This window comes from Protomyctophum parallelum (genome assembly GCF_964188405.1).
Source record: "Protomyctophum parallelum genome assembly, chromosome: 1".
NCBI classification, from domain to species: domain Eukaryota; kingdom Metazoa; phylum Chordata; class Actinopteri; order Myctophiformes; family Myctophidae; genus Protomyctophum; species Protomyctophum parallelum.
The window spans coordinates 32,632,193-32,644,642 of record NC_139697.1 but is presented as its reverse complement, the minus strand read 5'-3'; the positions used below and the strand labels follow the sequence as shown (position 1 = coordinate 32,644,642).

Sequence of the window (12,450 nt, the reverse complement as noted above, 5' to 3'; positions counted from 1 at the left end):
CCACTGTTGAATATAATAACCAGTCATTATTTAAACATGAATATCTCTGTATTCCGGGACCCCCCCGGCCGTGCAAGGGGGGGGGGGGGGGGTGTCCCTGCTGGCCGAGCTACTCAGCAGTGGGGGAATAGGGGGGGGGGGGGGGGGGGGGGGGGGGGTTCTGGTTATATGGAAACGGAAGCAGAACTTGGTTCTGGAACTACACATGGTTCTTGGTAGTTCTGGGTCCTGGAAAGTTCTGGTTCTGGTTCTGGTTCCACCCCATAGTGGAAAAGGGGCCATGGTTGGTACAGTATACTGGGACCAGGAACTAAAGACAGAGACACATGGTTGGTACAGTATACTGGGACCAGGAACTAAAGAGAGACACTGGGTTGGTACAGTATACTGGGACCAGGAACTAAAGACAGAGACACTGGGTTGGTACAGTATACTGGGACCAGGAACTAAAGAGAGACACTGGGTTGGTACAGTATACTGGGACCAGGAACTAAAGACAGAGACACATGGTTGGTACAGTATACTGGGACCAGGAACTAAAGAGAGACACTGGGTTGGTACAGTATACTGGGACCAGGAACTAAAGACAGAGACACTGGGTTGGTACAGTATACTGGGACCAGGAACTAAAGACAGAGACACTGGGTTGGTACAGTATACTGGGACCAGGAACTAAAGACAGAGACACATGGTTGGTACAGTATACTGGGACCAGGAACTAAAGAGAGACACTGGGTTGGTACAGTATACTGGGACCAGGAACTAAAGAGACACTGGGTTGGTACAGTATACTGGGACCAGGAACTAAAGACAGAGACACTGGGTTGGTACAGTATACTGGGACCAGGAACTAAAGGCAGAGACACTGGGTTGGCATCATGTACAGTACTGGGACCAGGAACTTATTACCAAGATATTCCGCATCAAATCCGGCAGCAAGCCAACATGATAATGAAAAGAATATTATGAACGGTTTATATAAAAGATGGCGCCAGTGGTGGAAAGTAAACATTTATTTAAGTACTGTACTTAAGTACATTTTGAGGTATTTGTACTGTACGGGCGTATTTCCAATTTCCAATATGTTTACTTCTACTCCACTGCATCTCAGAGGCAAATATTGTACTTTTACTTCGCTACATTAATTTGAGAACTTTAGTTACTAGTTACTTTGTAGGTTTGGATTATTATTACAAAACATGCATTAACCTCTTCAGCCCTACAGTATATACATGTTTCCTCCACTGGACTGCACACAGTCAAATCCAGAGTGCTGGTTGTACTCTGACCGTGTAGAAAATGGACCACCGCAAAGCCAAGGGTCTCAGAGTACACGGAACACTCCAGGTTTTACTGTGCGTGTGTGTGTGTGTGTGCGTGCACGTGTGTGCGTGTGTGTGAGAGCAGCAGAGACGTGATGGAGAATCTACTTACTGATCCTGAATGAGAGCCAGCACAGTCAGCGCCCTGAGATGGATGGAGACAAGGGGAAAAGAATAATCGCTTATTAGGGAAGTGTAATCAATGAGCCGCAAAAGACTTCACATTTGTTAGCTCTGGGACTGGTCCGTAGCCAGCCTCGTATTACACTAGGCCAACGTTTTGTTGGGAGGGGGAGGGGGGGAGGGGGGGGAGGGGCGCAGTCCACGGGACGGCCACCAGGGGGTAACACAGGGGCCAATTGGAAAGTTAAGGACATCTTTATTAAATACATACAAAATCAGTTAAAAAAAGTACATAAAGAATATTCAATTCGATTTCAATGAATACGATTATTGTGCCAGTTTAAACTTTTAAACTGCCTTTACCATTGGCTTCATAAAGATTCAGACATCTTTAAAGATGTGTAATAAAATAGCAGATCGAAGCTTCAGTATTTTAGTGTTTTTTTGTTGTTTAAAAAATATATATTTTTTATCTTTATCAGTGGGACATTACAAGAACATTATTATTAATGATCGAAAAGGTATAGGCAGAAGCTTTTAGCTCATTAATGTCTATCCTTATTACATATTTATTAACATTTATTAGCATGAACGGGACACGGTGGCACAGTTGGTAGTGCTGTCGCCTCACAGCTAGAAGGTCCTGGGTTCGATTCCCGCTGGGGACACTGTGGGCACTGGCGGCGTGTTCCCTCCTCCGCGTCATCAGTGCCCATACCCGAGGCGGGGGTTGGCGAAAGGGCCTTTCTGTGTGGAGTTTGCATGTTCTCCCCGTGTCCCCTAGGGTAGATACCCTCACAAAAACATGCCGTAATCCTGGTCTCTAAAACTACCTCCCCCTGGCCAGCCGGGGCGCCTGATGGAGGGGAAAGGAACTGGTCGGAATAACATGTTCCTTCCACGCGCTACGTCCGGCCGGCGAAATTCCCCTCTGTCAGGTGAAAAGAAGCAGCTTGGACTCCTCATGCATAGAAGGAGGCTTGAGGTCAGTCCGCTGCCCCCCAGGTTGGCAGAGGAAGTGTAGCGCCCAGGATTACATTAGATAATTGGCACTGGGTGGAAAGAAAACTGGGTTGCAAAATCGTGGGATAAAAATTTAAGAAAAAAAAAAAAAAAACATTTATTAGCATGGAAAAGTTTGGGAATACCCGCACTAGATTGGCATCATCGGCATGTGGTTGTGGTTTCTTTGCAACTAAATCTTTGTTTTACAGCATGTCTGGACTCACATTGTGAGGTTATGCATTCCACCAGTCGGAACACACACACACACACACACACACACACACACACACACACACACACACACACACACACACACTATGTGGAACAACATTCTGGAACAACATATTTTCAGATGGGGGTCCGACGGCCAAATCGATTTAGAAGACAATGTAGAACCAGGCCCTCAGTCTTAATGAGAACCCCTTTTGGTGTTAGCATTATGTTATGCTGTAGCTATTGAAAAATAGCAGTTCTAGAAGCTTGTAGGTCTGCTATTTTTGAAACATGACATAGAAACATGACATAGAAACATAGCTTTTTCAGAAAACTGTCAGGATGTAGAAGACCGTTTTAGAATCTGATCTCAGGTCAAAATGGGATAAGTAACTGGGTCCTTGGCTCACCTGCGCGCCTTTGTCCCCCTTGGGTCCAGGATGCCCGCTGTAGCCGCCCAGGTCCAGATTCACCTGGTGCGACAGAAACACAAACATCAGCGACGCTCTTGCTTTTTAACGCAAACTGCAAGACAGAAAGCGCTGGGAGTAACCATCAGTGACGCTTACGTTTTGTTCCCCACTGAGAAGAACACAACCAGCACACTACGGAAAGAGAAAGAGAGAGAAAGAGAGAACAGGAGAGAGAAAGAGAGAGGCAAACACATTATTGACGGTGAAAGTCAACACGTGTACCTGTGACATACGAAGCCTAGGTAGTCTTGCGTTGCCAAGACTGCTGCCTCTCACAATGTCCAAATGCTTCCATCATACGGTCTGGAGCGACGGAAGCTCTGATCATCACGAGGGAAAATATAAAGTGGAAGTCTCCTCCCCACTTCAGTTTTGTCTTTACAGTCGTGCAGATTTATCCTAATCCAAATCGAAATCATCTAAGCATATATATTAGTTTCATTTTCATTTCTGTACATTTCAGCAAGCTATATTATAGCTTGCTGCTTAGCAGAAATGAAAAAATAATAATAATAAAAATAAATAAAGATATTTTAAAATATATTTTTGTGAACGGAAATGACAAACAGATTACTGCTACTAGTTCCATTTGGAGAATGTGAACTAGTTGTCTGGCTACGCGAGACTGCTATCTAAGTAAATAGCCAAATCATGAAAGGACTGCTGTAGTTCCTCTGCCTGCCATAGAGTGGCACTGTTATACCAACTGAACCGTGGTCTATATACATGCTACATGTTAATGAGGGGAGGCAGTCACATATACAATCACACACATGCATGCGAACGCACGTACACACACACACACCTCCCACGGGAGAGAAAAATCAATGTCCGACTCCCCGCTGCACTTTGGTGTGCAGGGCCAGCTGCCGTTCTCGACAGGCGGGCAAACATGCATGTACACGTGCGCACACACACGCACACACACAGGCCAGCAATTAACGCCAAATCAACCACCCACTATTCCTGCTTCGCCTTCAAACGCCAGGAAGTTAGCACATTATCGATGTGCTAACAGAGTGGGGAAGAAACTGTGACAACGGGAGGACCCCCGCACCCAGCCCAGCCCAGTCAGAGGTGAAAAACAGAGGTGTTTTACACACACCTCATCCTCTAGTAGAGTGGCAGTCTTTCAATGGCTGGCTCACAGAGGCACAATGTCGAGTCAGTCGTGGGAGTGGTCCCTTTTGAACAAAATGTGTCAAATCATGATCGGAGCGCATGATTGCCATGAAACTTTGCACGTAACGAACTAGGCCAAGGGAAAAATGGCACCCTACTTTTTTTCAAATCGGCCTCATAGTGGTGCTATAACAGGCTGATTCACGCTTTGGCCTATAAAGGTCATACAATCAAATTTAAGTTTTCCCTTGTATTCAATGGATCATTACAGAACTCCCCAAACATTCCCTGCATTTCCGCCATGTTGCGTTTTCTTTGCAAATACAGTTTTTGCTACTACTCCTACGATTTTCTCCAAATCTCACCCACATTGGTGGTACACACCATCTCTGTAGTCATGTGATGAAGACGTATTTGTCACATTTATCATATTTTCATTCCGATTGGCTAAGATTGTCTTCCTAAGGTTTGTGGGGGTGGTCGTTTTGTACAAAATGCCCCATATGATGAGTGCAGCACCCGATTGCTGGGAAATGTTCCACACACATTGCCACTAAGCCAAGGAAGAACCTCCACCCCTCATGGTGGCGCTACAACAGTCCACTTCCTGTGTTGGCCTATAACTATTCGCTAGGTTGTTTTTTACTTGCATTCTTTGGATCATGACGCGACTTATAGGCCCTGCTTGTGCCAGATGATATATTCTGCCAAATAGTTTTTTTCAAAACTCCAAAATAATAATAATCACACAAACCACTACACATTATCATTGGGTTATGTGAGGAAGATGCATGAATTAGATTTTTCAGATCCCATTCCAAGTTTGCAGGCCCTGGGTACTGGCCTGGGTAGGCAACCCGGCCTGGCAGAGACCTGTGCTACGAGGAGCTAGTTTTAACTCTGAAGCTAAATTCCAATACCGCAACTTTCACACTCGCTCACTCTCCTCGCGTCCTCCACTCGCTCCTCGGCTCCGCCCCCAGCGAGGAGGAGAGGATTCTATGCGAGGACAGAGTGGTGGTCGAATTTTCCTCTAGAATCGGAATGTACTACGCTGTCATTTCAAAGCGACGGCACATTCCGCAATCACTAATGACGTGTATCAATTCAATTCAATTCAAAGGGCTTTATTGGCATGGGAAAACATACGTTAACATTGCCAAAGCAAAAGTGGTGGAACAATACAGTGTCACACAGCTGGATCACTGGAACTCCGTACAGTCTACAGAATAGACAATTCATCATTTTGTACATGTAACCGAGGGTCCGAGGCCAATATGTATGTATTGGTAACATGTGCAAGGCAAGGCTATTTATTCCTGAAATAGTGAATAAGCGCCAGGATGCGCACACGTAAAATCACCCCCCCCCCCCCTCCTCCGACAGTCAGTCCTCCTCCGTGGTCTTTGCAAATAACGGACACTATAACAGGAATTAGGGACAAGGGTTTGCTTTATGAGCTTTTTTCTTTTTTATAGAAGTTATCATTGGGAAGCATTTTTCAAAGACAGGATTAAAAAGCATCTTGCAGCCCTAAAACACCGTCCCATGAAACACACTTTATAGAAGATATGAAGAATTCTACATTCCTTTTGGAATATTTACGATATCTAATTTCCTCTTGTACCAAGTTATTACTAAGTGCATTATCATTTATATGAATTATTTGGAAAACTGGGAGATGATCTGAAATATCATTTAACAAGAGGCCAGAAGTAATTTCAAGGTTCAAAAAGTTTAATAAAATATTATCAATAAGTGTGGCTGATGAAGTAGTTATTCTGGAGGGTCTGAGAATTGAAGGATAAAAATAATAATAATAAATAATAATAAATAATAGCCGGCAGCTAGTGGATGGGGTGGGGTGGGGGGGTGCATAGTATCGGGTTTCAAGCAGTGTTTTTGTGCCACATGTGGAGGAGGCGGACTTATATCACTGGAGAAGGAAAAAAACATGTACACGTGATGCGGAAATCCGCTGCGAGGAGACAAAATACTCCACCGAGCCTGCACCTGATGTACACTCGCTCTATGCGGTCTCAGAGAGCCCACTCGGCTCCTCCACTCGACTCCACTCTCCTCCTCGATGGAGCACTTTAACAAATGGAACATTAACCATTTCCGGGTCACGCTGGAATGACCCCGAGTGACCGAGTGGGAGTGAGCGAGTGGCAGAGATTTTGGGTATTGGAATTTAGCTTGAGAGTCTCTACAGAGCTGTGACTCAACAAGTACCCCTGGGGGTCCTCGGACCCTCTGAGACCATGTTGTACAGTCTCTACAGACCTGTGACTCAACAAGTACCCCTGGGGGTCCCCGGACCCCACGTTGAGAAGTCCAATCAAAGTTGACATTCCTTTTGATTTTAAAACCATGTATCTTGCAGATCTGGAAGGACTTCAATTTGCAAAGCAGGATCAGTATTTACTGAGGGCATTGCTGGTGGCATCCAAAAAAGCCTTAACAAAAAAGTGGCTTACAAATGTTATACCAAATAGAAATGAATGGATTGATTTAATCTATAGTATATTTATTATGGAGAGAATTACATTTAGCTTTAGAGGTTGAAGTCTTTCTGGTTAAGATGGATTACCCATGTCTCTACCATAAGACCTGACTTTGTTTAGTCAGTTAATTTAGTTTAACCTGTAGAAGCAGATGCACTTAGCAGAGGTACTTATGTATTATGATCATCAATAGAGAAAAGAGGCAGATATCTCCATTTTTGTGTATTGTAGGTATATTGTCTTGTTTTGTTTTGTTTTGTTTTTGTTGTATGTATTGTTAGTCTTTTCGTTTAAATGTATGTTTGATTAAAATTCAATAAAAAGTCAATTGAAAAAAAAAAGTCTCATCTACATATTTCTCTCCCAATGCCTACAGTCTGACACCGTCTGTTTGGATTGACTATGACATATTGCTGCCTGGGAACAGTGCCCTCACTGCATGTGTTATGACAGGTTGGCTGCTGTAGAGCTCGCCTTTCTGGCATGATAATTCCAAATAAACTCACTTGTTTGGCATGAAAATTCCAACGCATACTAGCCTCCTTCTTGGGACGGCTATTGTTGTCGCTTTGTTGGCGTTTCTCCCTCGAGTGAAATTCTATTGCTGCACTAGGCTGTTTTTTTAATTGAATGTTTTTTTGTGTCCTCTGGAAAATTGCACCATGTTTTGTTTGATTATTAAAGTCCCACCACAGATTAAAAGTCAATTTAGTTTTTGCAAAGGGAAAATTGAAAGTCTACACTACAGAGGCATGTCATCCACACACCTGTGCCCACACACACACACACACACACACACACACACACACACACACACACAGTGCATAATGCCACTTCCGTCACCCTTCCTTACACGTGCGCGCACACTGAATTATGCCGCTCCCGTCACCCGTCAACACACGCATGTCATGCTCACACCATGCACAGGCATGCATTTGCCAGGGTTATGATTAGATTAGCTACAGTATGGTTAAGGTTATGGAGGATAGAAGATATGGAATGAATGCAGATTAAGTCAATGCAATGTCTCCAACCAACATGTACAGTGTGTGTGTGTGTGTGTGTGTGTGTGTGTGTGTGTGTGTGTGTGTGTGTGTGTGTGTGTGTGTGTGTGTGTGTGTGGCATGCCTGTTGTACCGTGAAAACTTGTAAATTTGAAAATGTAACTCTACTGCACCTATACTATTTGTGTCCTTGTATGCATCTCCTTTGTGTGGACATAAATAAATGGTTAAAGTGCGTGTGCGAGTGTGCGTGCGTGCGTGCGCGTGCGTGCGTGCATGCTCCAGTGGCAGGGCAGTGTCTTGTGTTTCCACGCAGGTAATAACCTACATTGAGAGTGTGTCCGCGGAGGCAGGAGGCTGCATTAGTAAGCACACACAGGAGCACCATAATGAAGCACCTGGAGTTTTGTATGCTATTTGTGAACAGAATACCCCTATTGTAGGCGAATGACTAAATGAATAGGCAGCACTAACTCCCAGCTGACACTCAGCGCATAATGAGGTGTAAATCAGCCTGCAGCCAGTCAGCGAACTGTGTGTGTGTGCGAGAGTGTAAATATGTGTGCGAGAGTGTAAATGTGTGTGTGAGTGTAAATGTGTGTGTGTGCGTGTGTGCGTGCATTGTGCATTGTTTTAACCTCTTGCTACACTGAAGCCACCAATCACCTGTAATAGATTTAAAGGGACACCATCGCGCCTACGATAATATGAGGTCTCAGTTGATTGTCGCTAATTGTTGTAGTCCATAGATACTGTACAACAAATGGGGGCGGTAGCAGAGTGCGTAGAGAGAGGCCGCCTGGGAATCGGAAAGGTTGCCGGTTCACCCCCCAGGCCGCCCCAGTCTGTGTGTCAAAGTGCCGCCGAGCAAGACACTTAACCCCTAACTGCTCCCTGGGTACCGTGTTAATAGCGCCCCACCGCTCGGAATAATTAAATTCCACATGTGTGGTGCATATGGCCACCGTTAGATCGTATGTGTGGTGCATATGACCACCGTTAGATCGTATGTGTGGTGCATATGGCCACCGTTAGATCGTATGTGTGGTGCATATGGCCACCGTTAGATCGTATGTGTGGTGCATATGACCACCGTTAGATCGTATGTGTGGTGCATATGGCCACCGTTAGATCGTATGTGTGGTGCATATGACCACCGTTAGATCGTATGTGTGGTGCATATGACCACCGTTAGATCGTATGTGTGGTGCATATGACCACCTTTAGATCGTATGTGTGGTGCATATGACCACCGTTAGATCCTATGTGTGGTGCATATGACCACCGTTAGATCGTATGTGTGGTGCATATGGCCACCGTTAGATCGTATGTGTGGTGCATATGACCACCGTTAGATCGTATGTGTGGTGCATATGACCACCGTTAGATCGTATGTGTGGTGCATATGACCACCGTTAGATCGTATGTGTGGTGCATATGACCACCGTTAGATCGTATGTGTGGTGCATATGACCACCGTTAGATCGTATGTGTGGTGCATATGACCACCTTTAGATCGTATGTGTGGTGCATATGACCACCGTTAGATCCTATGTGTGGTGCATATGACCACCGTTAGATCGTATGTGTGGTGCATATGGCCACCGTTAGATCGTATGTGTGGTGCATATGACCACCGTTAGATCGTATGTGTGGTGCATATGACCACCGTTAGATCGTATGTGTGGTGCATATGGCCACCGTTAGATCGTATGTGTGGTGCATATGACCACCGTTAGATCGTATGTGTGGTGCATACGTGATGGTGACTGGGCGGCGCGGATCAACCGCCAGACTAACTAAACTAGCGATCATACTGTAGATCCGAGTTTATTAGTATACCTATAGCTGCTACTAACACCTACGCTGTTGTGTCGCTCCTTTTGCATTGGATCAATGCCATCAAGAACATTTTGTACACTTAACCAAATTAAATCATCAATCCATCCAACCTGATTCATATTTTCTGATGTCAAGATGGAACCTTTGAACAAGGACACTGTGCCAGTGATAGTAGCAGCTGAAAGCTAGGAAGGAAGTGTTAAAGGGCCACTTCACCCCTTTTGCAACCAGATCTTATTTTAATGATGTTTGGGAGAAAAGAAACACCCTCCGCCAACCTGGGGAGAGCAATGTACTGACCTCATGCTTTCTTAATGCATGAGTGTTCAAGTCGCTCCTTTACACCTGACGGAGTTTCCCTGGTTGGACGTAGCGTGTGGAAGGAACACGTTATTCCAAACAGTTCCTTTCCCCTCCATCAGGCGCCCCGGCTGGCCAGGGGGAGGCAGTTTAGAGACCAGGATTAGTGCATGTTTTTTGTGAGGCTACCTACCCTAGGGGACACGGGGAGAACATGCAAACTCCACACAGAAAGGCCATTTTGCCAACCCCGCCTCTGCGAGGCTGCGAGACCTGGATGTAAATGGATAGAAATCCAGTCTTTTCCGTGGCGGAAGGTAACTACCTCAAATGACCACTAGGTGGCAGTAAATGTGTTTTAATAGTAGTTTTCTCATTCACACATTGTATACCAGTGACACCAGCAGGCCTGTCTCGGTGACTATTACATAATGACCTGATTGCAATTAGAGATAATCACAATTAAGTTAAAATAGCAAAAAGTAGCAGATCTACAAGCTTTCAACATGTAATTACACATTACATTATAAGGCGCGTTTTGGTCATATTGCTTATTTTCATTATTTGTAGGCGTCATTCGGTTAATCGTATAATTAAGCTTTGCAGAAGTTGTTTATCATATCTGCCCTGTCCAATTTTTGTTTGCAAAGCCAAAAAGTCACAGAAACAATTTTAATGTTATTCATATCCAATGCCAAAGGCACAATTAAATCAGTAATTGCAATTATTTGTATGACAGTTAAGCATCAACTAAAACGTTATGATCGTGACACAGACCTAGATATCAGCTTTGTAAACTTTTCAGCACAAAATTGGCACACAGAAGACCGCCCTGCAGTTTTCTGGCTGCTAAATGATTCGCCAAATTAAGCCCCATTTATACTGCCCTGTGTCGTAAGCTCACAGGTTGGATATTTTGAGCACAAATTAGGCTTTAGCCCTATTCTGTACAATGCACTGACAACAGATACAAAGAGATAATGTCCCTTTAGCTGGGCAGGACAACTGGACATCCCATCAATCTGTGAAGTGCATAAACAAATTAAGCTCTTTGTTTTGGTTCCATTTGCCCACGTTTAGCCTTTTTAATTGGATTCCATCTGGAGGCACGTAGCGAATTTCTCTCTATGTCTTTTTAATAATGCAGGTTGTGTACAGAATTGTCCAAGCGCACGCGCGTGCATGTGTGTGTGTGTGTGTGTGTGTGTGTGTGTGTGTCTGTGTGTGTGACTTACTTTCTCTGCCAGAGCCTTTGAAGCAAAAATCTCCTGTTGGCAGAGGAGACCAAAATAAAAGAAAGGGAAAAAGTTAGTGAAATACAAAATGGCTGCAGAAGACCGTAGACCCATTTCTCTCTGTCGGTTTGTTAACAAGCTGTTATCATTGACCTTCAGGTCAACAGACCCTTCCTGCAGGGTCAAATTGGACAGCCCAGACAGCATGCTAACTGACACATGATGCAACCATTTCTTAATAGTCTACTTGCCAGCCCATAGAGCCCCATTGTGAACCCGGACATGTTGAGTACACCAAGGTTTTATGTTATACATGTATGGGTCCCCAGCATGTAGAAACTGACGGGTGCTAACTTGCCGTATGTTGAGCAATTTTCATAAATGGCATAGTATGTGACCATACTATTAACTCTATCTCTACCGCTAGCCGTTAGCATAAACCCCAGTTCCCCAGTTACGTGTTCACTTTAAAAAGTCAGAGTTTGCCCGCCCCCCACACACTCTCGCTACACACACTCTAGTATCATTAGAACACGCACACACTCTTTAACTCTCGTCAGAAGCTTTTACATGGCGGCAGCGTCGCGGTACAAAGGCACAAATTAAATCAGAAATGTGGATGGCAGAAAATCCACCAAGGACAGCGATCCAATAATCTGTTTTATGGCGGTTTGAAAATCTTCCTTTCAACTGCTTTGCACTGTGAATATATTTGCAATCCCATAGTTGGAAGTGGCGCGTTGGTAGAAACCGGACCAATGTTAAAGGCTTCCGTAGGCATCAACCGTTATATAGACGGAGTATACGTTGGGGTACGTATATATATATACAGACTTGGGATATGACGCCACCTAGCGTCGACGTACGTATATATACGGACTTGGGGAAAAAAGAGTTAAGCTATAGAAGGCTGTAATGGGAATGTTAGAATGCCAACTACAGTGCCAAATATATGCTTTATTCTGTATTTCTCTGCCTTCCATTCAGTCTCTTTGCTCAACAATGTGCTCAGTCTAATTCATGCAGCTGTCAATCTAACAGCTGACTTGACTCCTCCACGCTGTCAGCAAAGGATTTGTGTGTCGCCCTTATAGACATTCAGTCTAACATCTCTGTTAAGACAAGACTATAAGGACTGTCTGAGAATGGGGTTGAGGAGGCTTGCACCCGGAGGGGCTGCTGGAACAGGCAAGGAGGCCTGTTCCTCACTCTCTGTATATCATTACTCTGCTGAATCTTCTTAATAAATTCTCAATACTTCACCCTGAAGAACATTGTCATTCCTTCATCTTTATTTAATCTAC

General features: G+C 44.4%; 1 protein-coding gene across 6 annotated transcripts in view; it reads right to left on the bottom strand.

Annotated features, from left to right (window-relative positions):
• Positions 1-12,450, bottom strand: part of col16a1 (collagen, type XVI, alpha 1) — a 145,776-nt gene that overhangs the window by 81,648 nt on the left and 51,678 nt on the right. For 3 of the 6 annotated variants that reach the window (XM_083777049.1, XM_083777054.1, XM_083777050.1), the window contains exons 9-12: positions 11,147-11,179; positions 3,235-3,268; positions 3,074-3,141; positions 1,435-1,467 (exon numbers count right to left, since the gene is read on the bottom strand). In XM_083777049.1, the coding sequence (XP_083633175.1) occupies positions 1,435-1,467; positions 3,074-3,141; positions 3,235-3,268; positions 11,147-11,179 (168 nt within the window). Of the gene's footprint in view, positions 1-1,434; positions 1,468-3,073; positions 3,142-3,232; positions 3,269-11,146; positions 11,180-12,450 lie in introns of all 6 variants that reach the window. The other 3 variants (XM_083777051.1, XM_083777052.1, XM_083777053.1) reach the window with 3 other exon arrangements.